The 26,531-nt window shown below is 53.3% G+C and overlaps 2 protein-coding genes across 3 annotated transcripts in view; one reads left to right on the forward strand and one right to left on the reverse strand.

Moving 5' to 3' along the window:
• On the forward strand, positions 1 to 17,541 carry ATP8B3 (ATPase phospholipid transporting 8B3). Its single transcript, XM_068661514.1, has 27 exons — positions 1 to 78; positions 643 to 734; positions 1,180 to 1,293; positions 2,240 to 2,338; positions 2,804 to 2,865; positions 3,541 to 3,613; positions 3,705 to 3,775; positions 4,365 to 4,447; positions 5,041 to 5,199; positions 5,734 to 5,822; positions 5,936 to 6,129; positions 6,810 to 7,018; positions 7,896 to 7,930; positions 8,353 to 8,509; positions 8,939 to 9,127; positions 9,568 to 9,680; positions 10,035 to 10,199; positions 10,531 to 10,642; positions 10,928 to 11,003; positions 11,395 to 11,533; positions 12,169 to 12,436; positions 12,845 to 13,068; positions 13,660 to 13,743; positions 13,957 to 14,196; positions 14,487 to 14,625; positions 14,946 to 15,076; positions 15,677 to 17,541. The coding sequence occupies exons 1-27, from the start codon at positions 24 to 26 to the stop codon at positions 15,908 to 15,910; spliced, it is 3,606 nt and encodes a 1,201-aa protein (XP_068517615.1). The 5' UTR covers positions 1 to 23; the 3' UTR covers positions 15,911 to 17,541.
• ONECUT3 (one cut homeobox 3) overlaps positions 17,541 to 26,531 on the reverse strand; it is a 29,483-nt gene continuing 20,492 nt past the window's right edge. The window contains exons 2-3 of one of the 2 annotated variants that reach the window (XR_011090030.1): positions 22,622 to 25,651; positions 17,541 to 21,874 (exon numbers count right to left, since the gene is read on the reverse strand). Coding sequence is in view for 1 of the 2 variants with exons in the window: in XM_068661515.1 (XP_068517616.1) it covers positions 25,359 to 25,651 (293 nt within the window). In the remaining variant the exon portion in view is untranslated. Of the gene's footprint in view, positions 25,652 to 26,531 lie in introns of both variants that reach the window. The other variant, XM_068661515.1, reaches the window with a different exon arrangement.

Genomic DNA, 26,531 nt, shown 5'->3' on the forward strand with positions numbered 1-26,531 from the left:
AGTTTGTTCCTAGAAGTGCCAGCATGGATGACCGTGACCCAGCCTCAGGCTGCCTGCACGAGAAAAAGAAGCTGCCAGGTCAGCGTGCAATGAGTGTGGCTTGGGGTTTTTCTTTATTTAAAGGTGGTTGAGTATAGGACAGGGGATGTGAGGTGGGGAAAATGTCCAGGGGAAATGGTCTGGGAGGATAGGCCATCAGTTGGGGTGCAGGAGCTGGGGAACATGGCTGTGGTGTCCTGTGCTTGGTGCTATCTGCACATAACAAAAAATGGAACTGGGAGGGGAACAAACAGCTTTAATAATAGCAAGAATTGTGCCTGGAGGAGTCATTCACCTGCCCTGATTATTCACTGTTAAACCAAAACCTGAGCACAAATGCTTACCCTGAGGCTCCAAGGGGAAGCGTGGGCAGCAGTCCTACACCTCTGGAAACTTCTGTCCACTCCATAAACCCAGCTGTCCCCAAGACCCAGCTCTGTCCCACCTACACTTGTCTGCTCCCAAGGTGTCACTGCATTATGGAAAGCCCATCTCAGCAGAAGTATGTCACCAGGAGCCCAGTGACACCAAAACAGGTCCTCCTGTCCCTGGAGGCCAGGGGTTGGTGGCCAGGGCCTGGCTGATGACCGCTTGTTTTTCCAGCTTTCACCTGGGAAGTGAGGGCCAACAACAGAAGCTACCACAGGCAGTTCAAGAAGAAATTTGCCTTCTGCCTGACCAAGAAGAAGTATGCGGTGAGTCCGATTGTGCCAGTCCTGGGCCATTTCTCTACCAGCTCCTGATGCCCTGAGCTGGTGGTGGTCAGGGGATGACCTGACAGAGGTGCCATAGCGATCCCCAGTAGGATGGAGAGTCACAAACATAATCCACAATGAAGAGGAAGGGCAGCTCTTTGCCCTTTGCCCTAAATGCCCTCTGGAGCTCTGAGACAAGGAGCAGAACTGTATGAAAGTCAATTTTTAGTCTGATGATCAAATCAAAAGAAAGATTTATGAAAAAAGTTTGGATTGAACAAAAACATGTTTGTTTTTTTTTTTTTTTTTTTTTTTTTTTTTTCAGAGCTAAATAACAAGCATTTTGTTGGGGATCAGCTAGATAAGTTACAGATGATCAGAGGCACAATATTTTGTTTCAGTTTTAAGTCATATAACTTTTTTTTTTTTTTTTTTTTATTGAAAGGGCAATGCCATTAAGACAGCCAAGTACAACATCCTGACCTTCCTGCCGCTGAACCTTTATGAGCAGTTCCACCGAATGGCCAACGTCTACTTTGTCTTTGTCATCCTCTTACAGGTGAGATGAACACCAAGGTAAAAGCTCCTGTGTGAGAGGCTGTCCAGCTAAGGAGGGTTGGCTGGTGTTCAGAGTAGGGGGCTGCCTGACAGGGTACTTGGGTTCCCGTCTCCAACCTTTCTAGAGGACCACTGTGGGATCTCAGCCTGTTACTTCTCCTGGGCTTTCTATTTGGTTAGATGCAGCCCTAAAATATGCAACTATATCCACTGAGCCATCTCATTCATTATGAGAAACAATTCTTCTGTGTGAGGAGCAAAAGGAAGATCTGTGTCTCACAAGATCAGTTGCTGAGACCAGGACAAACTCATATACCCTCCAGGCATTTGAGGTATGACTGCAGAGCAGGTAAGGGATTAAGGAAGCACGGTTCACAGCAAAAGCCAGTAGACGAAAGTCCTGTTGGTGCATGGAGATGAATCAGATGTTGAAGGAATATCGTTCGAGAAGTTACATGGTGCTTTGAGAGCTTTTCACAATGACAGTAGTCTCATTATTTAAGATTATTTTCTGCAGTTAGTTCACACAATTTTGGTACGTCTGGTTTGCTTCACTAGAGCTGAAGTCAGTTCTTCTTTTGCACTGACAGTATAAAATGGTGTCAAACATACTGTTTTTCAGTGGTGCTCATTGCCTTTTGGGAATTCTGAGGGGCTGAAAATGTTCATTATTTGGCTATTTTGGGTTATTTTAAACTGGTTGGGTTTGGATATAAAATAAGATCACATAGACAATGCCTAAACAAAACTCCTACTCTCCTCGCTCAGTGATCCATATAAAAAGAGGTAGAAATTTAACAAAGCAGTTCTGTGTAGACAGAGATGCTAATTTGATTCATTTTAGGTTCCAGCCATCCTTGGGCACTGCCTAGGGAGGAGAGTTGAGACCTAAAGTGTCCTAAGGAGGGATGAAAGTTTTGCAGTGAGGTACCGTTCTTCTTCCACAGACCATTCCTGAGATCTCCACGCTACCCTGGTACACCCTGCTGTTCCCCCTGAGCTGTCTTCTCACCATCCGAGCCCTACGAGACCTGATCGATGACATTGTGAGTATGGGCTGGAGGGAGGCTGGGAGTGTTGGGCACAGTTACTGGGGAGCAGGTCAGCAGGAAGGATCCCTTTGCTCTGGGGTGAACTGGAAAGTTTGGGAGATGCCATCATTTGAGGTACCATCAACTCTACCATGTCCAAAGTGCTTTGTTCCCTTTGAAAGGATGTGACCAGACAGTTACTTTCCTTTAAGACTTGGAGTCCCACCTCTTTTATCCTGTAATCTTTAATATCCCAACCAATGGCTATATTCCCGATTTGGTCCCCAGAAATATCTTGGGGGATTTCTGCCTCTTTACTTATCAGAATACACCTTCAAATTGCTTCAAAAAGCAGATTTTGTCCCAGGACTGAGGAACCCAGAGATTATGACATTTAAGAGGGTTGTTTTCATAGAACAAGAAAGTCTGACGTGGCCTATACCTTTCTTTTGGCTTCTTGTTTTGCTTGCCTTTGTGCAGGGCCGTCACCAAAGTGACAGAAACATCAACAACAGACCATGTGAAATCCTGTCTGGGAAGAGGTGAGGGGCTTTGGGGAGCTTTACCTGTGTTTTCTTTACCATCTTGCAGTAAATATGCGTGGAACAATGGATCATCATGGTGCTGAGCACCCTTGGATGTAGCAGTTATGAAGGGTTTTGATGGGACCATGCCTGACTCTGCAAACTAGCACCACTCCCCAGAACCTGTTGCAGGTCCAGGTGTTTCCCTGTAGGGATGATCATACCCCTTCACAGACAACAGGTCTAAGAAGCGTTGGTTTGCTGTGATAAGCTGGGAGGAGAGTTTTCCAGCCACAGAATTTCCTCCAGGTCTTCACAGCTAACCCATTGCTGCATTTCTGCTAAACTCTGATCTAGCAAAAGAACTGGTCCAGGGAAGGACCAGCACTTCCCACCAGGTGCCAGGGCTGAGTGTCAATGCCTCCAGTAGGTACATGGGATATGGACAAATGGGTCCCATGCCACTCTCAGTGCTCATCTGTGCTTTGGTCACACAAATAGGAAGCCACCACGATGGCAGAGGAACAAACAGTTTGCAGCCCCAGTTCATGCAAGAAGCTGGGGCAGACAGGCTGGTCCAGAGGGCAGAAACAGTATTTGCCTTGCTATGATCCATGTTCCCACTGCCCCATGAAGGTAAAGCACAGCCTCTGGGTCTGCAATGTCCATATTTTCCCCTAAATTCTCCTTCAGCTTCCGCTGGCAGAAATGGTGTGACATCTGCGTTGGGGACATCGTCCGCCTGCGCAAGGAAAGCTTCGTCCCGGTGAGTGATGCCCTGGGGCCAGCAGTGTGCTTGGGCAGAGTATCGTCAAGGAGAGGCTCAGCTGGGTGCTCTTTTCCCTTTGCTCTCCAAGGCCGACATGCTCTTGCTGTGCAGCTCTGAGCCCAGCAGCCTGTGCTACGTGGAGACCACCGACATCGATGGGTGAGGAGGGTGGGAGGAGATGTCCCAGCTGAAGCCTCCAGCCTTGGGGACCACCAGCACCTGGGGGGGGGCATACTGGGAAGGCCCAAGTCCAGCAGAAATCAAGGCACTGGGGGGCTCCTCCAAAAGCTAAACCTATAGACACTGCAGAAATGCAATTAAACCCCTAATCTTGGGCCCCACATTTCAGAAATGAAGGGCCAAGAAATTTCTGAGGCAACAGTCTGGGGCCTGTCCAGAGCTGGGGAAAACCCCGAGTCCTGCATGAAGCAGCTCGTGACCTTGGGTCTGTTTCATCATCCCCCAGTTCCCCTCGGCTGCATGGGGACACTGCCTGCCCATCCACCCTGCCTGTCTGCAGGGTGATTTAATGACAGGGTCTCGGGGCCAGGCCTTTCTCCCTGCATGAGTGCTTGATGCCTGCCATGATAGGTCCCTATCTCGCTCTCCATCGCCAAGCACTACTGTCACTCATGTAATCGCCCGGTAATTAATGGCAGCCTCTGTCCCATGGGTCTGACAGCAGAATTAACAGCTCTGTCACCCTGCAGGGTTGTTTCAGTTTTCCCTCCCTGGTTCTCGTTTGCAGGGAAACGAACCTGAAGTTCAGGCAGGCCCTTCCAGTCACCCACCGGGAGCTGACGAGCGAGGGCAGCGTGGCCGCCTTTGACGGTGAGCCCCCTACACAGGCCAGGATGTGTCTGTCCCCCTGGGATCACACCCGTGTGGCCTCGGGAGGTCTCCGTGCTCCTGTTGGCCTCACGCTGTCCCCTGGGGCACCAAGTGCCACCACTCCACCAGGAGGCTGCATGTGTCCCTGCCACAAGGCTGGAGGCTGGCTCTAGCTGCAGGCCCTTGCATGGAGGCCATTGCCCAGCAGCGTGGTTCTGCAACGGGGTTGTGCGCCTTTCCCCCTACCTTGGCTTCTGTTTTCCCTACCAGAATTGAGCACTTAGTTCCCAAACTTGAGTTCAGACCCTGGATTTTTTCCCTTTGGTGCTCCATAGGATGATGTTGGGGGCTCTGGGAATGAAGGGGATTGTGTCCAATTTTCTAGCCCCCTGTGGTCCCTGGGCTGAGCACCCTCCTAGCACTGAAGGTGGGCACTCCAGCTCAGCCAGCCTTAACCTGAGTCACCCATACAACAACCACACTAGAGGAATCTCAATTTCCCCTCTATCTCTGGAGGGGACAGGCACGGGAAGGAGAGGAAGGACCCCATGTTTCCCCCAAAGCCAACACCTGCATCGTATCCTCTGATCAAGGGAGGGTGACCTGTGAGGAGCCCAACAGCCGCATGCACAGCTTCACCGGCACGCTGCAGTGGCGGGGTGAGACGTACTCGCTTGACAGTGAAAGGATCTTGCTACGAGGCTGCAAGCTTCGCAACACCGACTTTTGCTACGGCTTAGTCATCTACGCAGGTGAGTGTCCAGGCTGGGGGGAGGAGGGGGCAAGAAACATCCAGGGCCCCAGGGATTTTAAGCTGCCCAAGTGCTTTCAGTGTCAGGAGGTCCCGTTCTCTGCTGATGCAAAGTAAACAGACCACCAGGACTTGCTGCAGTAAACAGACCACCAAAAGTTTCTCCCATGATTTCCTGGTGTTGGTCTCACTGGTAGGCAGGTGACGTGGTGGTTCCAAACATCCCCCTGTTCCAGGTTATATTTCACCTGCATCACGTCCTGGCTCCACTTCACTTTATTGCCTCCTGCACAGACAGCACAGACAGCTCAGACAGCTGAGAGCTTGGCCACGGATAACTCCAGGCAGAGAGGAGGGATGAGCACTGGTATAAGCAGCACTTTGAGTGTGCAGACGTGGCTTCATTAACCACTGATTAAGGGACGTGGTCCTCTGAATCCTTTAGAGCCGGGGAGGAAAGCAGCATCTCTTAGCTGCAAGGCGACCTTCTGGGGACTGTGGACTTGTTTTTACTTCTAAAATGTTTCTCGCACAGGATTTGATTCCAAAATTATGAGGAACTGTGGAAAGATCAAGCGGAAGAAAACCAAGCTGGACCGCATGATGGACCGGCTGGTGATCATAGTAAGTGCAGCGTGAACACACAGTTAGATGAGACAGACAGACTAGAAGGGCCCATAGAAAAGGCTGGTGGGCTCTGTGTGATGTGGTGCTCTCATCCTGGTTTCCCATCTCAGATCTTCCTGGTGCTGTTGGCCATGTCATTGTGCCTTGCCATTGCCTCCGGGTTCTGGGCCAAGACGTTCCAGGAGAAGCACACCTACCTCTCTGCTCTCTACAAACACACTGCTCCTGCCAAGCAGGCCTTCTTCAGCTTCTGGGGCTTCGCAATCCTCCTGAGCATCATCATACCCATGTCCATGTATATAACGTAAGAACGACAGAGATTGCAAACAATCAGCATTCAGCACCCTTCTCCCTGCCCTTGGCCCTCGTCTGGCACCTTGGATTTTAGCCACAAAATGGGGATGCATGCAAGGTCCATCTGAGCAAGTCGTTTCCCTGTGTTCCATTGGCTGTAAGAGGGTATGGGTGGAATAAAAACATTGATAACATGCTTTGAGGTCTCCTCAGAGGAAAGCCAGAAAAGAGACGTAAAGACGTGATGTACTGATGTTGGAAACTGGGGCCAGACTGAAGAGGACAGACTGATAAAGGAGGTGTTTCCCCATGGAGCAGCAGCAGGGTGGGGAAGAGAAGGGCACAGGCATTACAAGCAGGCTCTAATCACAACTTGTGCAGGGAAAAGCCCTTGACAAACTTTTAGACCCTTCACCAAATCTCCACATCTATGAATTTTGACATCAAGGACCAGATTTCCAGAGGAATCCAGCTGCCTGGGACCCAGTGGGCTCCCTGTCTGGTGTGGTGTGCCTTCTGGAAACCTGGCCACCAACAAAAACTTGCTTATCCCCAGCTCAGAGCAGCAGGACCCAGGCAGGCAGTTCCTCTCTGCCCTTTCTCCCCAAGGCAGATCCCCAAGTCCCCCTGGGCTGTGAGTAATGCATTCTCCTTCCCTGGTGTAAGCTTTCTTCCATTCTCACTCCATAGGTTTGAATTCATCTATCTGGTGAACAGCTTCTTTATCAACTGGGACTTGGAAATGTATTATGCTGTCAAGGACATTCCAGCAAAGGCCAGAAGCACCAGCCTCAATGACCAGCTTGGCCAGATTGAATACATCTTCTCAGACAAGACTGGCACCTTGACACAAAATATTATGAGCTTCAAGAAATGCTGCATTAATGGGACTGTCTACGGTAACTTTTATTGGTAGCAGGTTTGTGGGGACTCCTGAGTGAGGTAGACCTTGAATTTAGGCTGCTTTGGTTCTTTCCTCTCCTCCTGGCTTCCTAGGAAGCTTGGGCATGTGGGTGGATCTTGGTGGTCTGGTGTGTGGGCTGAAGACACTGTTTCCAAGTCTGGGTACTGTGAGACTCTTGGGTGACCTGTGGTGGAGGTAGAGAAGTCATCCTTCCTTTTATATTGTTTCTTTATGGCGAATGCATGTAATGATCTTTTTCCTTTTTTTTTTTTTTTTCTTTTCCCTTAGAATCCTAAGAACTGCCAAGTCCTTCCTTCACTTATTGCTCCATTTATTTGAGTTCTTGGCTGCCTTTTGGGGGCTGTCACGGTGCTTAATTAGTGAAAGCAGTGAGGGCTAGAGCTTTAGTATGGAGCTCCTTTTTCCTGAGATACTTAACAACCACTTGAGACAAATGGATAGTGACAAAAGCAAAGAGAAGGGAAAAAAAATCTAGCAAAGTTTTTAAGCAGGCATAAAAACAGTTTTTCTCCGTCTGATGCATCATGTTGCACCTCTGATAGCAGCATTGCCATAATCCTTCCAGTCTCCTGGGAAATGTGGATGAAAGCCAGGCCTGCATTTTTAACAGGAAAAACATATAGTTTGAACAGTCTGAACTGTCCAAGAGCCAAATAAGTCAAATGTGGATGTCCTAATGGAGCGTGGCTCACAATGGACAGACACCAAGCAGGTGCTGAAAATCTTTCCTTTCTTGCCAGTGTTTTTGGCCAGCAAAAGAAGCAGTTCATTGTAGAAATAACTGCTTGAAGCCCTTGCTAGTCATGTTCCCTGCCAGCTCTCTAGTAACTGAATTATTTTTATTTTGGCAGGTTTGGGCACGGGCCGTGAGAACAAACAGCCATCGGTACGTAATTCCCCTCTCCTGCGTAACTCAGGGCCAAACGCTGCTCATCACTGGGGCCAAAGCCGTAGCAGTTACTGGTTATGGCAGCAGCAGGAGATGCCTTTTGCTGTGGAGCACGGCTTTCTGACAACTGTGGTACCATCCTGTGAGATGGAGGGATGTGCTTCCTTGGGCTGGCGGGTTTGCTGCTCCTCAGCTGCTGGTAAAGGACAAGGGAACAGGGTTATAGAACGCTGCCGATCTGATTTTTCTAGCCTTTTAATACTCACCCCCTTAGTGTCGGCAGCAGAAAGCAAGGTTTCTGACTTGGATCAGACCGTGCCAGCACAGGGTTGCTGTATTTCACCCTAGCAACACCTCCACGGCAGAGCCTTACAGGGTGGCCCCATTCTTGGTGTCTCAGCTGCCCGTGTCTCTTGCAGGGGTCAGGGCTGACCTGGAGCCACCGTGGGGAGAAGATGTCAGACTCCAACGATGTGGCACTACTGGAAGCTGCTCGGCGAGACAGTGACCCTGTGCTGAGGGAGTTCCTGCGGTTGCTGGCCCTCTGCCACACCGTCATGGTGGAGGAGAGAGGCGGTGGGTCGGCTGCGCTGTCAGCTCTGTGTGGGGTCCAGCTCCCCTGCAGGGCACAGGGGGGCTGCGGTGGCTTTTCCACCACATGGCAAAGCTCTGCTGTGGTGAGGAGAAGGTGCCCTGAGAGCCTGGGGATGCTTTGGGGCAGTCTTAGCATCAGCCTCTGGCCCAGACGTGGGCATTTTGGGGTTGTTTTAAAACCACATAGTTGGAGCAGAAGCACAGGGAGGATAATCCATCCCTGTCTGGACACTTTTACCACCCAAGGAGCAGAAGAAAAGAGACAAGGGGGCTGAGATTTCTTAGCTTGGTGGCTTGGACTTCAGGCTTTCCATAGATAGTGTTGGTGCTGGGCAAGAACGAGGTGTTTCAGGTGTGTATGAGACTCTTGGATGGGATTCTCCTTGCCCAAGCCTTGCTCCTCTTCCACAGACCAGCTGGTTTATCAGGCGGCTTCACCGGATGAAGAAGCACTGGTGCTGGCAGCCAGGGACTTGGGATATGTCTTCCTATCCCGAACACAAGACACCATCACCATCAGCGAGCTGGGAGTGAAGAGGACCTACGAAGTGCTGGCCATGCTGGACTTCAACAGTGATCGCAAGAGGATGTCTGTCCTGGGTGAGCGGGTTGGGGTGTCTCAGGGGGACCTTCCCTGCCTACAGAGGGTCCCCTCCTTTCTCAACCCTACAGGGGGTGGCACCAGGGTGGCTGCAATTGATAACAGCTGGCACAGGAACCCCAGTCATCTCTGTGGTTTTGCTTGCCCTGATGTCTTGATGAAGGCAATAGAGAAGGGTATGAGCAGCTGAGAGAGCAAGCAAAGCAGGGCCCAGAGGAGGTGTGTAAGGAAGTGACAGCCCTCGAGGCCTGGTTCTGCCTCATGGTGATGTAGATCTGGAGAAATTCCTGTGCTTCCTGTGACTGTGGGTACCAAACCACCAGTGTCACCTGTGGTGCCTCCTGCAGCACAGCCAGGTTGGCCTGTGTCCCCAGGGCCCTATGTGGGGATGGCAATCCCCAGATGGGGTGGCAGCTCCTTGTCCTTCCCCTCCTCCCAGTGCGAGACCCCCAGGGCACAATCCGGCTCTACACCAAGGGGGCTGACACCGTGATCCTGGAGCGACTGCACAGCCGAGGGCCCAGTGAGACCTTCACCGAGAGGGCGCTGGATGTGAGTCCCTCACCAGCCAGGGGTGGGATGGGCTGGTCCCCGCTGCTGGCTTTGGGTTGGGTGCCCCGGGGTCTCCTGCTGCTCTCCTCCCACTCTGGCTTCAGAAGCTGGCTCTTCCTTGCTCCCTTCTGCTCTAGGAGCTCCACCTGCATGTGGGACAGGGGCTAAGAGGGCATCAAATCCACCCTTGGGGTTCTGCACGGGCTGGTTGCATCACTGGGGATGACAGTGGGTGGGGGGACAGCCAGTGCCCAGAGAAGACCCTCAATCCCTGGTGGGTCTCCAGCTCTGACCATGGGGACACTGAGTCGTCCTGGTCAAGGCAAGGGAACCACGATGTCTCGTCCCCTGTAGCGCTTTGCAGAGGAGACCCTGAGGACTTTATGCCTGGCCAGCAAGGTGGTGAGTGAGGCTGAGTACTGCGAGTGGAGCCGGAGGCACCAGGAGGCCAGCATCCTGTTGCAGGACCGCGTGTGGCAGCTGGACAGCCTGTACGAAGAGATGGAGCAGAACCTGGAGGTGGGATGAAGTTGGGGATTAGGAAGAAGCACCTGCACTGGTCCCCACAGCCCATGAAGGGCAGGAGGGTGGAGTTCAGCTATTTGGGGTGATGGGGTGTTCAGCCCAACACCCACACCCTGGGTAGGAGGGCAGGTAGAGATACCCCCAGGACGACTTTGTGACATGCCAGTAGACACCCAGATGGAAACCTGCTGGGTCATGTCCACCCATGGGAAGGAGTGTGCAGGGACACAGGACCCCTGGTTGGATCCAGGGGTAATTCCCACCTCTGTATCTTGCCCTGGCACCCTACCCCGCGTCATGACACCCCCTTCAACCTTCCTTCCAGCTGCTTGGGGTCACAGCCATTGAGGACAAGTTGCAAGATGGAGTTCCTGAGACCATCCAGCTGCTGAAACTGGGCAACATTAAAGTGTGGGTGCTGACGGGAGACAAACAAGGTCAGTGGAGGCAGCCAACACATTTCAGCTTCTCCTCAAGCCAGGGCCGGAGAGTGGATGAGACCCTGGGAGGAGGCAACAACTAGGCCCTGCTGTTGCCTTTAATATACAACAGCATGTCCTAGATCATGTCACCCAGGGGAAACTGAGGCAGGGGAAGCCATCTGCATGTTGGCATAGAGCTGGAGCAGAGCCCCCAGCATCTGCTGCCCACCCAGGGCTGAGGGACCCCAGGGTGGGGGCTGGGACAGGGGGCACAACAGGCCACTGATGCCCATGTTGCAGAGACAGCAATGAACATCGGCTATGCGTGCAAGCTGCTCACAGATGACATGGAGATCCTGGAGGAGAAGGAAGTAAGGTGAGTCTTCATGACCTTCTAGCTCAGGACATCAGGTTGGTGGGGGCACGAGGGTTGTCCATGCTGAACACACTCGCTCTCCTCCATCCCTGCCCGGATGGCCATGGCCATCACTATCTGCTAATGCCTTCTCGGTTCTCCCCATCTGTTTATGCCCCTCTAGCTCTCTTCTTGGCAAGATTTGGCCAGAAAGTGCTTAGCCTGGTTCTCTTGCCTCCAAAATACATGGGCCAGGGCTGGTTTCTGATATCAGGGAGCCCCATCTCCATCCCCCCTGTTCCCACCACTGGGTACCAGCCCATTCTCTCTGGAGCTGGCTTTGAGATGGCAAAGGCCAACCGTACTCTTTGGCCAAAGCCACTCAGTGTGCCCAATGTCCCTTCCTACACAGCGAGATCCTCGAGGCTCACAGGGTGAGAAACAGCCGCAGCAGCAGCAGGAAAGCCCCCGGTAGTGGCCGCCTCTCCCAGCAGCACCCAGGGACTTCATGCCACAAAAAGAGAGCTCTCATCATCAGTGGGGACTTCCTGGTAAGGTGGCACTTGGGAGGCACCCCTGCTCCTGTCCTTGCTGGCAGATGGTTGTTTCTGCCCCAGGGCTATCAAAACATTTGGTGGCACCAGCACTTGGAGGAGGGGACACCTCTCCTGCACAGGGTGGGTGGGAAAAGCCACAGGAACCCTGTTCTGGGCTGGGAAATGGGTGATGGAGGAGGAGATGACCTCACACCAATTGCTTGGTGTTGGGGGGTTTCAGCCACACATGTCCAGCTGGTCTGCTGGTGGGTGATATCTTGCTCTGCTGGTCATTACTGGGACAAACGGGTCTCATGGTCATAGTACCTAATGCAAGACAAACTCGGAGAAAATGGGTTGTTTTTCTGAGCTTCAAGAGCATCACTGAGACACTGGGGACCCTCACACTGTGACATCTCTGGTGGTCTTTGGAAAAAGTCAGCTCTGAATGTTATCCTCCTTCCTTGCCCATGTTTGTGCCCCTACAACTGAGGGGACGCAGAAGTGCATTTGTATCTGCCCAAAACTTGTGTGAATGTGCAGGAGCCAAGACCAGCACCACCCATCCCTGCTTGTGGGAGAGCCCTTGGGCTCCATCCCTCTGTGCTGGCCATGGTTGGAGGCCCCAACCACGTGTGCTCTCTCCTAAGGACAAAATCCTTCACACGGGAGAGGTGCTGATGAAGAAGGAGGGGCGGCTGTGGCAGTGGCTGCCTTGCCATGGGGCCACAGACCCGCAGGAGCAGGGCAGCCTGGTGGAGAAGGCCTTCGTGGACCTGGCCACCAGCTGCCAGGCTGTGATCTGCTGCAGGGTCACCCCCAAGCAGAAGGCCCTCATCGTGCAGCTGGTGAAGAAGCACAAGAAGGTCACCACGCTGGCCATCGGGGATGGGGCCAACGATGTCAACATGATCAAAAGTGAGGCGGGGGGCTGTGGTAGAACCGGGTTTTGGCCAGCATGGCCCTCTGATGGGGGTGGGGTGTCCCAGTCCCCAATGTGGCTGTGCTGGGGGGGGGGGGGGGGGGGGGAAGGAGCAAAAGGCACGAGGCCAGGACCAGCCTGGGGCAGAAGCAGGGCCCCGCTTGCTTTGGCAGTGGAGATGGCTTGAAGTTTCTTCAAGCCCCAGCCTGGGCAACTGGCAAAGAACTCCCTGCCCCTCCAGCAGCCCCTGATATAGGGCTGCTACTTGCCCAGCTTTGCCTGGCATCGCTCCTGCAGCTGTGGAACACGCAGGAGGGCTTTTCCCCTTTGCCTGTCCCTTCTGGATTCCCCCTCTGTCCAAACATCGCAAAGGGCTCCCCAAAAACCTCCCACGTCCTCCGCAGCTGCTGACATTGGGGTGGGCATCAGCGGGCTGGAGGGCATGCAAGCCGTGCAGTGCAGCGACTACGCCCTGGCACAGTTCTCCTACCTGCAGCGCCTCCTGCTCGTCCACGGCCGCTGGGCTTATCTCCGCATCTGCAAGTTCCTCCGCTACTTCTTCTACAAGACTTTTGCCGGTCTCATGGCCCAGGTCTGGTTCGCTTTCCACAGCGGATTCACGGCTCAGGTGAGGGCTGCTGCTGGTGTGCTGGGAGCATATCGGCAGGGACACATCCATTCTGTGGATGTCCACAATTCACCTGCTGGGGACCCGGTGCAGGTTTCACGCCTGGTACCACCCAATGGGCACATGTCCCCGTCACCACCCTGGTCTCTTTTTTCCCTGGATTTTTGGGGTAGCCGGTTAATTGTGTTTGGGATGGTTTGATTGGGAAAAGCACCCTGAGGAGATTCATGGTGTCCTTGGAGGCAGTGGCAGCTCTTGTGAGCAACTGCTCAACGTTACACAGATGTAGGGAAAGACGCCAATTGCCTTAATCTGTTTTCCCCCAAAATGGAAGTTTTTACTTAGGGACAAAGGTCATCAGCATGACTTGACCACCATGGTGTGGCTTCAGCCCCCTGACCCTGCAGCACACTCCCACGGACCTGCAGAGCACTGAGGACAACCCAGGGCTGATGCAGAGTTCAGAACAAGTCCATAGGGCTTTCCCTGGGGTTTGGATGTGAGACTTACACCTTCCACAGTGCCTGGGCATCCTTTCTGAGTCTTTCCATAGCAGCACTGAACTCACAGACACTTTATTCTCCCTTCTAGCCTCTGTATGAGGGCTGGTTCCTTGCGCTCTACAACGTCTTCTACACTGCCCACCCTGTGCTTTCTGTGGGCATTCTGGAGCAGGTATGGGTTCCCTGGGCTGCAACCAGCCCCTGTACCTGGAGGCTGCATCCTCAGCCCAGCAAATCAGCCCAGCAGTAGGCTGGATTCCAGTTCCCCACCCCTCTGGGACAAGCAGGTGGAGGATGCGCTGCAAATCTCCCAAAGGCTGTCACGGGTGGGGTGGCCCAATCCTGGCGGGAAGGGTGATGCTTAGCACCCTCCTTGTCCCAGCAGGACGTGAGTGCCAAGAAGAGCCTGGAGTTCCCTGAGCTCTATGCCATCGGGCAGCAAGATGAGCTCTTCAACTACCGCATCTTTGCCGTGACGCTCCTGCATGGTGTCAGCACCTCACTTGCCAGCTTCTATATCGCACTCTGGGCCTTCAAGGACTGTGTTGGCAGCAAAGTCGTGGGTGACTACGAGTCCTTTTCGGTCACAGTGGCCACCTCGGCTTTGCTGTCAGTCCTCGTGGAGGTGAGCACCGGTCTGCCCTTCTCTGTGCTGATCTCTGGTGCCTGAGTTGGGAATGGGTGGAGTGTGGTGGCACTGGAGGCTGCTGGTAAGGACGTGGGATTGAAGGCCACCAAACCAAATGGCACATGGGTTGTGAGACAGATGGACCCTAGGCACGTTCCAACACTGCCCGGTGTGGCTGGGGGACAATCCCCCAGGAGACTGGGGAGGAATTAGAGACAAGTGTCCAAATGAAAGGGGGTTCCCCCAGCCTCCATGAGGCACTGTGCGCTCTGCTGTTGCCCCTGCAGATCATCCTGGACACCAAGCACTGGACAGCATTGTCCTTCCTGATGGTCACAGCCAGCCTGCTGCTCTTCTGCCTCTTCTCCTACTTGACGCAGAGCATCAATGCCTTCAGGATAGCCCCTGCCATCTTCCGCTTCCCAGGTGGGATACTCCAAGCATCCCTGCACACCGTTCCCTCCTGGAGCCAGGGGAACCCAGTCTGGACCCTGTGCTAGCGGCTGCTCCCCACGCTGTAGATCATGGCTTCTCTTGCCTAGATCACATCCCTTGACCTGATCTTCCTGCTGTATGGTCCCAGGGGACAAACTTGCTGGCTCTTGATCTTGCTGTGTTGATTTCTGATTCTAGTTTAGGAGCCATCTTCTCTTTAGACCCCTCAGCACTTTTGTGGGTGGGGGCCTGTTCCTTCCCCATTGTTCTCTCTCTCCTCTCCACCTCCACTGCTTGACCATTGCCCACAGATGCCAGCCAGAATGCCCTGACAGATCCCTACGTCCTGCTCGTGGTCCTGCTGTCCCTGGTGGTGAACACCGTTCCCTCGCTCACCGTCCGCTCGTACCACGCCATCACAGGCAGACGCAGCATCCAGCAGGTGAGGGCTCTGGGGAGGAGGATGTGCCTCCGACCAGCACGAGTCTGGGGCTGGCAAGGAGGTTGCTGGTGCTGGGGAGGGTGAGGATCCCTAGGGAAGCCACCAGGGCCATGGCACCTCTGCTTGATGGCACCACAGCTGGTGGACACCCTGCTCTCAGGACACTGGTGTTCAAGTCCGGTTCCATGGCCCTCTCCCTGAGTCAGTTCATGATGAGGAGGCTGTGGGCAGGCTGCTCCAGCTTCTGGAGAAGGTCTGCTTCTGCCTGCAGGCAGGAATTGGCCTCCAGAACTCCCAGGTTAGGAGGCACCAGGTCTGGTTCATGTCCCACTGCTGCCCCCTATAGCCTTGGGTCCATCTCCATCCATGTATCATCCCTTCCTGGTGGTACAGAGGGGATTGTGCTCCAGAGCTCTGTGAGCTTCAGAGACGCTCAAGAAGATCCCCACCCTACAGACCCCCCCCAAGAGGCCTGGGCCATGGTGGAGCTGGGAGCCAAACCCCATCTCGATGGAGGGCGTCTCTGCTTTGTACCCACCTTCAGGGCGAGAGCTTGGCCAGGAGGTGCCCACAGCCCTGATGTCCCCTTTCTCCTTGCAGAAGATCTGCTCAAAGGCCAGGCGTGAGCCGGAGCCCTCGGTGGAGCTGCGTGCCCATGTCCACCGTGGCTCTTTCCGCCGCCGCTCCAGCTACGCCTTCTCCCACCAGGAGGGCTACGCCGGCCTCATCACCCGCGGGGACAGCCTGCGCACCAAGGGCACCCGTGCCACCGGGGGTCTCCATCCCCAAGGAACAGCCCCACCTTCACCCTCCTGCCATGGCCCCTCGCCATAGCCAACCTGGCCATGTCCTGCTGGGGCAGGGGGGCTTCCTTCTCCTGGGGGCTTTTTAATCCAAGTTGGATGAGTTTGTTGCATGGGCAGCCCCTGTGGTCTGCTGCAGGACCCTGGGGTTTGTCCCACCAGCAGCTCCATCTCCTGCACCAACTCCGTGGCTTCACCGGAGCCAGGAAAACTGTGAAAAGTAGTCATCAGCTGGTGGACCTTGCAGGTGTCCTTTCCTTACCCCTCCACATCTTTGCAATCTCCGTATGAGATGCACACAGCAGTGCCTCAGCCCACAGCAGTGCTGTGCCCTTCGTGCCATGTCCCGTCCCATCCCTGCCACATCCTGCTCCCCAGGACCGATGTCCCCATCCTGGGGACAGCTGTGGCCCGACAATGTTTGCTGCAAAACCTCCGAAGCTCCCAGCAGAGCTGGTGTGGCCAGGGACCATGCACAGCCCAAGGGATGCTGCAGAGCAGGCACCTGCGTGCATGTCCTGAAGCGCCACCACTCAGGGACAGCAGCGGCTGCTGGGGAAGTGTGTGAACAACTGACTGGTGACTGGATCACCTTGTTTTTTATTCTTATTTTTTAATTAAAAGGACTCTGGCTTTCCTCTCCTCTCCTATAACTCTCTGCTGTGCTACCAGCAAATTTCCTAGGAAGAAAGCTGCGAAGGGGCTGCAGGTGCCCCTTGGTGTGTGCAGGCAGCTCTCTGGCACTCACCAATGCTTGTGCCATGGCACAATGCATGGTAGGAAGAGATAATCAAGTAAATATCAAAAAATATCAGCCTTAGGGTTTTGGACCTGCTTCCAGCACACGACTTGATGTGTTTGTTTAACAAGTGCTTTGGTCTCATCTGCACTGAATTTATGAGAATTAAAGTGTTTCCTTTGGGCTCTGGCCAGGAGGGTGCTGGGTCGTGCCAAGAGAGAAATAAATGGATCTGAGGCTTTCTGTGGGAAAGCTCTTGCCCCTGCAGGTATGTGCTGGGAAATCCCAGGGAGCAACTTCTCCCAGTTGGTTGGGGATGCTCCCCAAATCTGCACCCAGATGCTCATGGAGGGCAGTTGGGCTGCCTGATATGGGGCTGGGCTGGGTTCTCCTGCGCCAAGCTCTGTGTTCCTCGCCGACATCGATCCCTCTCCTCTGCGGAGCATGGAGCAGTCAGAAGGGAACCGACCCATGTGCTTCACTGCACAAGTGCAAGGAAAAGCAACAAAAGAATGTAGAAAAGGAACACAGGTTTCCCTCCCCAGGCAGGATGAAAAATTCCCCCATGTGCAAATTGCTGAAAGCAAAAAGGATTCACTCCCTGCCCATCTCTGAGTGTGGACACATGTAAGTGCTCCAGCAAATCGTCCTGGGGGCTATGGGTGCAGCCTCGGCAGCATGACCAGGACCCTTGTGCCAGTGCGGGACACGCACACCAGGGTGAATGACTAGAAAATAATTTATTGAAGAAACAGAAAGCTGCAGAAATACAACACAGTCATGACGAGTAGAGGATGAACAAATAGAGATTTTTTTTCTCTTTTAAAACCTGTTGACAGGCTGGAGTAAAGTTTCCTGGTAATTTCCCCTGCATAAGTCATTGCAAAGAACAAGGAACAAACTCCAGAGCACACAGCACAGTTTGGATAAAGTGCCTGACACATAAGACTTTTTTTTGTCTTTTTTTTTTTTTTTCTTTTTTAGCATTTGTAAATAGCTTAAACAAATATAATTGCAAGACACAGAGGAGTAACAATTGCATTTTGCTGTAGAGTAAAACCTATCCCATGAGATTAACAATGAAGCAGCAGCAAAAAATAAAAATGAAATCCAATTTAGTTAGAAGGAAAAAGTCATTTAAAAACTCAGGGATGCAGCCCCCAGACCACACGGGATGGGGTGAGTGTTGCCTATTGCTATGCAGAAAAATGAGCAATGCTTTCTCAAGGTGGCTGGACTGGCAAGCCCGGCACTGTGGGTTCTTCCTGGCCAGGATTAATTCAGCTTGACTTCTTGTTTTCCTTTAGAAATTTAAGAGGTGGAAAGAAGAAAAAAAAGAAAAAAAAAAAAAAAAGGTTTGTTTTTCTTTACATTTTTAATTTCCTCTCTTTAAAAACCATGAACAAAGAAATACGCAAAAGGAACTGAAGCATCCGTATGTCCAGCCCCAGCCCCAGCTCCAGCGCCTCTTTTGCTGCAGGTGTCCTCTGAGACAAGGGAAAAGGAGCCAATTTCACACCAGGGACGCACGGTGCTGATGTTCCCCCGGTCCTGGGCTGCTTTGGTGTAGCCTCCAAAAGCAGACCCCAGCGCACACCCAGGGTTTGCACCTGGGAATTGGGCAGCGCGGCTCGGCTGCTCTTGGCTGCACGCTGTCCCCATCGCCCTCCCGATCAGCCCCAGGGCTGGATGTGCCCATGGGTTTCAGCTCTGTTCAGGAAGAGGCGCTGCAAAAAAGGCCCTCACCCCAATGCTCACAGGCTTGGCATGGAGAAGTGCGCGCTCCTGGCCCACTCTGTGCTGGTGTCCCATCATCAGAGGCATCGTTAGAGCTGGGAAAGCTCAGCTCTGGCTGTGTTATAATGGAATATCTACGCCTAAAGCCTAGCTTTGAGGCCCCACGAGCCCTGTGCTCCTTCCAGTGAGCCTGGAGACCTTGCTGCACTGCTGGGAATTTAGTGATTTATTTATTTGTTTTTGGCACATGCAAAAGCCAACAGTGAAGACCAAAGGGGAAAACCAGCCTGAGGCTTCACAAGTAATGAAATGACCCCAATCCCTGAAAACTTCCACAAATGGAATAGGGCACGATGCCGGACTGAACCATGGGGCTCAGTGGGGCAAGAGGTCCTGGGCTCCCTCCTCTTCCTCGCCCTCCATCAGCAGCCGGAGCCCCAGGCTTTGCTCCCCGACGGTCCCCACCGGGCAGGAGCTGTTCTCGTTGTCCTCTGAGGTGCCCCATGGGGCCTCGGTTCTGCTCCTGTTCCCCACAGCACAAAAATGCCTTTTGGGGCAACCCTGGTCCAGAGAATTGTCTTTAGGACAGAATTTGGATTGTCATTACCTGCAGGGAAAAAAAAAATCTTTGGTATCGTGGCAAGTTGCTCCTCAAGGCATTTTTGGTAGGTGTGGGCAGCAGGCAAGGCCGGATCCCATGTGGGGCAGAGCTTTGGTCCAGGGGGTCCTGGTGGGCTGAAGGACAAGGACAACTCTCAGTGCTCAGCTCCTCCGGGTTTCCCAAGCCACTCAGTTCGTAACTGGAGGTGGAAACACGCCGGTCTCTGCAGGGGCCGAGGACTTGTGGCTGTGGGTTACGCCAGGCTTGGCGAGAGCTTCTTGTGGGTGGAAGCAAGGTCTTGGCTGCCAAACACCAAAGCTTCTCTCCCTGGGAGAGGTCTTGCAGGAAGAGCTGGGGCTCAAGGGGATGCAGAGCTCCCCAGAGGACAGGAGAAGGGATGTTTAGTAGATGGATGGTGCTGCTGGAAGAAACCACGTCTCCTCCTAAAGCCCAAATCTTTAGTCAGTGAGTCCTGTCTGTCCCCTCTCCGCCTGGTACTGAGCATTTTGCTTAGTGCCGGCCACAAAGAAGGCAAAGGCTGCAGGGACACTGCTTTAAGTGCAGATAAAAACCCTACTATGCCTTTGGGGGCCACGTTGGTGGGGCCCAAAGAAGCTGGGATCTTGCTCCTCTCAGTGGGCTGAACTTTGGAGCTGCATCTGGTGACAGAGGTGAAGGATGGAGAGGTGAAGAGGCAGAAGGAGACTGAAGAATCGGCATTTCCAAGTAAATGCTGTTGTCGTGTTGGGAAAGTGGAAACAAGTAGTTAACATTGCTTCCTCCTGGCCCCATCACCTTCCTGTCCCCCAAAGACATGACTCCTCGTTCCTACTCTCCTCCCATCTTTAAGGAAGCAGAGGAGCAGGGGATGCAGCCCGTTCAGGAGGACTCTGTGGACATTTGGGGACAGCTCCCCAGGGCAGGCAGGGGACCCTCCCAATGTCCTCTGAGACCTGCTGGTGAGATGGGGTCTTCCAGGATCACGTCTTCTGGCCAGAATCTTCTTCTTTGTACCCCTTCAGATGGAGAAGGTGTCTCTGTGAAGGGCTGGGGCCAGGCCAGGTGACATGGGAGGGCCTCACAGGGGCAGATGCTGTGAGCTGGATGATGCCACCGACCCAAATTCATCCTTGGGTAGAAATCCATTGGAAACAGGTCACTCCAGTCCCTCTCTGGGGCAGGTTGACATTGATGCAGCACCACCTCCAGTGCCTCTTCCCATGGAGGGCAAGGACAGAGGCAGGTCTTCAAAGCCACTCCGAGGGACAGCAGCTTGGGGCGATCATAGAAGCACAGCATGGTTTGGCATGGAAGGGACCCTTGAAGATCACCCAGTCCCACCCCTGCCATGTGCAGGGACATCCTTCACCAGCCCAGGCTGCTCAAAGCCCCATCCCTTGAACACCTCCAGGGACGGAGCATCCACAGCTTCTCTGGGCAGCCCGATCCAGCACCTCGTCATCCTCAGCAGGAAAAGCTTCCAGTGCCCAGAGGGTCCCAGCACAGGGAGTGTTGGGGCGCCGGGACCATTTCCCTTGTCTCAGAACACACGAAGAGCCTGGGGCGTCACAAAATCAGGTGGAGGTGGCTGATTGTCTCTGTCTCTCTTCTGCACGAAGACACTTGGGGTTTGACACACAGATCTGGATAAAGCACAAAAAAAAGCCCCAAACCCAAGAGGAACGGGACCTGGCAGGTTGGTTTGGCATGGGTGGACAGGTGGGTGCACAGTGGGGTCCCGTGTCCCAGGCACCTGTACCCAGACTGGGGTACGCACAGGGCTGCGTCCCCCCGTGCTCCCCAGAGCCCCTCCGCTGGGGCAACGTGATGGGCAGAGAACGGAAAAGGAAGAAACGAGGCGAGCAAACCAACAAGGGGATAAAGGACGACTCTCCCATGATTGCGTGATTTGGAAAAAAAAAAAAAAATGATCCATGCAGAGAAGTCCTAATCAACCCAAAATCATGGACAAAAAAAGCAGTTTGTCCCCTCCCGCTCCCACCCGACCACCCCTCCCCGAATAATTATTACATTACTTCAAGAAAGAGTATATTTTTTCATGCATAAATCAAATTCTCATCTTGTCTTTTTTTTTGTCTTTTTTTTGTCTTCTTTAAATTACATTTGAACACAGAACACATATAATAAATACTCTTGTACGACATGACTCAGAGAAAAGTAACACATCTGAACGCAAAGGTATCATCATCATTATTAGTTTTTCTTTTTTTTCTTTTTTTTTTTAAAAGGACTTGTTTAAATACGAAATCTGTAAACTCCAAGGGTCCTTTTTTAATCTTTCTCTCTCTCTTTCTCTCTCTCTTTCTCTCTCTCTTTTTTTCATCGTGAAACTATCCAGCTTTCATTTCCTTAACATTCAATATGTCTCCCATTGAACGCATCAAAGAAATAAGAACATGCCGTCTTCTGCAAAATTATAATTTAACAGTATAAAGCTTCAAGTCACAAATTCCAAAAACTAGCTAAGTAATTTTTTTTTTTTTATCACATAAACTATACATTAAATATTTTGAGGTATTTCAGAGAACATTGTCAAAGGCTTGTAAGGTCTGTGCTGGGTGGTAAAGAAGGCTTTCTCCTGCATAGAGAACGTCTTTGGTATCACAAGCCAAGTGGGTGTTAGGTAGAAGCGGGGTCGGGCAGGATCTGGCCAAGGCAATAGTGCGGAGGGGAAGGGGACAGGGAAGGCGAGGCGGGGATGCTCTGACCTGATCTCAGGGGCATGCAGGGGCTGGGGCCGGCTTGTGGTGCCCCTGCGGGGGTCCCGGCCAGGGTCACGATTTTGGCCAAGTTTGGTCCAATTCGAAAGGAGTGATTTCCTGCAAGCTGCATTGCATGGAGCCCGTCTGGATGGTGAGGCCACCAATCTGCTCCCATTGCCCATTGCGGCTGGAAATCTTTACCCAAAAAGAAGGAAAAAAAAAAAAAAGAAACTAAGTAGGTAAAAGAACCAAGTAGGTACGATTCAACCCAAGGTTTCCCTAAGCTAGTTATCTGGGGATTCCTCTAGAAGAGCATCTTCTCCTGAGGGTCCTCCCGTTGCCTTTTTCTAAAGCAGAGCTGCACCCACCTCGCCCAACAAGCCCAAACTGCTTCTGCAGGAACCTGGAAACATTTCCTGCTGAAACACTTCAGGCTCCAAACTGCTCACTAAAAGAGAGGCTTGGATAACGCCAGTGGTAAGAAATGCCAGGAACCTTCCCTGGGCTACCAAAAAGGGAAACCAAGGCTCGAGTCTGAGCTGAGTGGAGAAGAAACCTCCTGCGGTGGAAGCCACAACTTCACGGTCCCAGAAGTGAGCGAGCCCTGTCCCCATAAGAAGGGACAGAGCCACCAGGTCAGTGCTGGTGGGGCACGGCCAGATTGGGGACAGGAGCTGGAGGGGGGACCCTGGGGATCAGGGCAGGTTGGAGGAAACGGGGACATCGGGGGCGGGGGGAACACGCTGGGGATACAGCCCAGCGAGAGGGAAGGGCGATGCTTCCTCTTCCATTAGGACAAGAATTTGATTTTTTCGTTTGTTTTGTTTTCTCCATCCCAACACCCAAAGACTACAAGAGTTGCCAGAATCCATCCGTTCGGAGAGCTGAGGTAACAGTGAGTCTTCAGGACAAAAGCGGAGGAGCAAAGAAATGGCCACACACCTTTGGTACAAGAAAAAGGCACTCATCGACCACGCTGCCATCCCGGGGACGCTCGCTCGCCTTCTCTCGCTCTCTGGGGACTCATGGGGCACGGGCGCAGGGAAAGCGGCGCTGCCAGCACAGACCAGACAAGGCAACAAAATCTTTGGTATCAGACGTGATTTTCAAATCACAAAAATTGAAAACTCAAGTGAGGTAGCCTTTATTCTCGGGTTCTCACTAGAAATGTCTTTGCATCCTTGAGGGCCTGTGGCGTTTACTTTTTTTTTGTGTGTGTGTGTGTGTGTATGTTTTTTTTTTCTTTTTTTCTTTTTTTTTTTTTTCTGCATGTTTTTCACTTCCCAAACCAAGGCCCCCTTCCTGGCTTTTCAGCCCTTGAATACTACCTGATGGGGTTCAGGAAGCCACCCCCATCGTCACCACGTCACGACAAGACAAGAAGAAACAATGTTAGGGGAACACCAGTGGCAGGGAGCGGGGTGCTGGGGGTGGGATTCGCTTTGCTGTTCCTTTTTGGTTCTGGTTGGCACCTGCCCCTTCCTGGCCCTTCCTCCTCTCCATCACCCTCCCTCTCACCCAGCCTCTCCCTCTGGCAATGGTTCGGGGCCGTTTGTGGGGCCATGCCCGCTCCAGACCCCTTCCCCTTCCCTCCCACCTGCCCCATCAGCTCTTTGGTAAAACTGTCCAAAAGTCGTCCCCTAACCCCACCGGTGAGCACAGTGGGCCGGGGCTTCTCTTGCAGGTTTTTTTTCTTTCTCTCTTTCATTCTTTCGTCCTTTCTTTCCTCATTTTTTGGGGTGCTTTTTTTTTTTTTTTTTTTTTTTTTTTTTGTGTATGTGTACATGACACTTTTTTTTTTTCTCCTTTTTTCCTTCTTTTCAACAAGGTGCCTTCCTATTACACAACAGATCGCTCTCAAAGTAAAGTAAATTGAAGAAACCATAGCGCTAGAACACAGATGGTACTATTTTACCCGCATAAATTCAATAGTGAATTCCATTATTTTTTTGGTTGGTTTTGGAGGATTTTTCTTTTTCCCCAAGTGACGGGGGCGGGAGGGGGGGGACCTGGCCTTCCCCTCCATCCCCAAGCCTCTCCCAGCCCTTCCCCATCCCCGTGGCCCCTCCGTCCCCCTGGGGACACCACGGAGCCCGCAGGGCTGGGGCGACGGCCGATTGCAACGGTTTGGCCTCGTGATTGCTTTTCATATGGCACAAGTCACCATCGAGAGCTCGGAGGGAACGACCGTTTTGAAGCTAGTACCATTGCTCCAGAATTGCGCGTTTAAGGCAGGTTGTTAATTGGCACAAAAAAAAAAAAAAATCTTGTCTTTTTGTAAAGTTGACGGTCTTTGCGTTGAGCTTGCTTGGTTGTGGTTTCTGTTGTTATTCTGTTGGGGTTTGCTTTTTCCCTTTCGAGCTCGCTGGGGAGTTTTCCCCTTCTTACACACAGGATTTTGCAACCAGGTCCGTGGGATTTTCCTTCTCCGTGCTCCGACGCTGCCTCCCAGGAGGGATTTTGTTGTTGGGTTTTTGGTTTTGCAACTTCTTTGGTAACAGAGATGAAGACAGGATGCAGAGAGGGGGCAACAGTGTGTGGAGGGGAGGACAGGGCGAGACACAAAGCCAACAAAACTGCTTTGTCTGAGTTCATTCCTCAACCCAAAAGTGAACCAGAAATCACGTGGCAAATGCTGGAGCCAGCCTGGCCCCAAGCTGGTTGCCGTGAAAGATGCGATCCTTTGCTCCAAATCTCTCCTCCTGTCTCCTCTCAAACAATTAGTATTTTTAAATACCCGATTTCTGTAGCTAAAATGTGCTTCTTGACCTGCATGGGCGCGAGGCGGTGCGGCCGCGGTGCCCGCTGGCCGTGGCGCTGGGGATGCTCGGGCCCACGGAGTCGCTCAGGGGGACCCAGGGATGGGGTCGGGGTGCTCATGTGCATGGGGGGGCTGGGGGGTCGTGGGGTGGGTGCTCCTGGGGGTTTCCGGGAAGGGGAGTGGAGGAAGGTACCTGTGGAGGAGAGCGGGGCTGTGGGATGCCCCTGGGTGGGTTTCCAAAAGCTTTGAGGGAGAGGCGAGCCCAGGGTTCAATGGCAAAGGGGGTCTGGCTGCTTTGGGAAAGCCTGCTGCACTTAGGGGAGCAAAAAGCTTCAGCAACCAGAGATTTGGGGTCACCTCCAGGCATGCAGGGAGCATTTTCCCTGCCCGTCCCCTGCCTTAAACAACGAGGGTTTTGGCCCTGGCAAAACAGGGTTGTGCAAGAACCTGGCCCCATGACTCCACCTCTTGCATCCCCTCCGCCTTTACCCTTCCACCCTACAGGTGGTTGTGTTGGAGGTGGAAGTTGTGGGGGGGAACAGGAGGGGATGGGGTGCCCCGCTCCCCAAAAACCGGACCCTGACAGCTGGGTAAAGATGAGGTCTGTGAGGTCTCCCAGGGCAGCACCTCGCCCCCTCATCCCTCGCTCCACGGGGGTTTCCTCCAAGACCCTATGGGAAGGAGCTGGCCCGGCTGCAAGTCCTGTCCCCACTCCTCGAGCTGGGAGGAGGTGGCAGCAGGACGTGGCACCAGGCTCATGTCCACGGGTGACACCCAGCTGAGGGGGCGGGAGGCCTAGGGACCTGCAGCACCCAAAAGCACCCACCCCGCTCGGCTCGGGGCATGCGTGTGAGGCTGGGTTGGCTTTGTCATGAGGAGGATGTCCGGGAAGGGATGTCCAGGGAGGGCTGGGGGACATCATGCTTTGGAGAAAGTGCTTGTAGAAGAAGAGGGGACTCCGGGGTTGGTGCCTGGCTCCTCCTGCCAGCGGTTCATACACCGCCGGCGGGCATTCATGAAGAAGTTGCTGACAGTGTTGAGCTCCAAGCCCAGCTGCTGCGAGATGGTCATCTGCATCTCCTTGGACGGGCGCTTGTTCTCCTTGAAGATGGCAATCAGGGTGCGGCGCTGGAGGTCCGTGAAGACCAGCCGCTGCTTCTTGGGCTGCAGGCTCCTGTCTTTCTGCTGCTCTTGCTCTTTGCGTTTGCAAGCTAAATGTTCAAAAGAGAGAACAGGGCCATTAATCGGTGCTGACCACCCTGGCCCACTGGCAGGCTGCCTGGCTGCCTCCCAAAACCTGGCCCTTCCCTCCAGGGAACCTGCTGGCTTTTTTGCCCACCGTTCCCTTGGCTGCCTCCCTCCTCTTCCTCCCTGGGCCTCCCAAGCATCTGCTGGGGTGGGACAAGAGCCCGTAGCATCAGCATGAGCAAAGCCTGTGAGACACCCAGCACCTCTGGCCACCCAGGAAAAAAACAAGTCTCAGCATCAGCTGCTGACCCTGGGACAAGAGACTGAGGACCGGGCTGCCTCTGCTCCCACAGCCTAGCTACAGGGACCTGCCCCATTCCCAAATTACAGGGATTATTCATCAGCCTCCCTCCCTTGCTGCACTCCGGTCTCCACTGCCTCCTCATCGCATCTGCAGTTCTTGCAGGGACCACTCAGGGACCATCTCTTGGCCGTCACATCCAGCTGCCAGCTCCAAAACACAGGGAACAGCCAGGGATGGGGACGGGGGGACTGCCTGGGCTGCAGCTGATGTCTCATGGCACAGGCTGGATGATCGGTCTCATTTGCAGCCGCTCTGGAAAGGGTTTTCCTGCCTCCAGAGGCTGGAGAAGAGCCTGAGCCACCTGCAGCTCCAGGGTATTGAGGCTCCCTGCATGGCTTCATGACCAGCTCTGTTGGCACGAGCATCAGGTTGAGCCTGCACCTAATTAAAAGTCTTCCCTGCTGATTGTCTTTTGTGGTAGGTCAGGCCAGAGGGGCTGTGGGTGGCACATGGGGACAGGCAGCTGGGGCCAGGAAAGCCCCTCTGACAGCACCACACGGACTGCGAGGAACAGAGGGAGGTCAGCGTGCACACTGTGG

Source organism: Anas acuta, chromosome 26 (genome assembly GCF_963932015.1).
Source record: "Anas acuta chromosome 26, bAnaAcu1.1, whole genome shotgun sequence".
In the NCBI taxonomy this organism is placed as follows: Eukaryota; Metazoa; Chordata; class Aves; order Anseriformes; family Anatidae; genus Anas; species Anas acuta.

What these genes read in the sequence shown, in the direction of transcription:
- ATP8B3 (XM_068661514.1), top strand. Translation starts at nt 24, where the DNA reads ATGGATGACCGTGACCCAGCCTCAGGCTGCCTGCACGAGAAAAAGAAG. An exon ending in GAGACCACCGACATCGATGG is followed by an intron (nt 3,776 to 4,364) that starts GTGAGGAGGGTG and finishes TCTCGTTTGCAG; the next exon opens with GGAAACGAACCTGAAGTTCA. An exon ending in TGCCATCTTCCGCTTCCCAG is followed by an intron (nt 14,626 to 14,945) that starts GTGGGATACTCC and finishes CATTGCCCACAG; the next exon opens with ATGCCAGCCAGAATGCCCTG.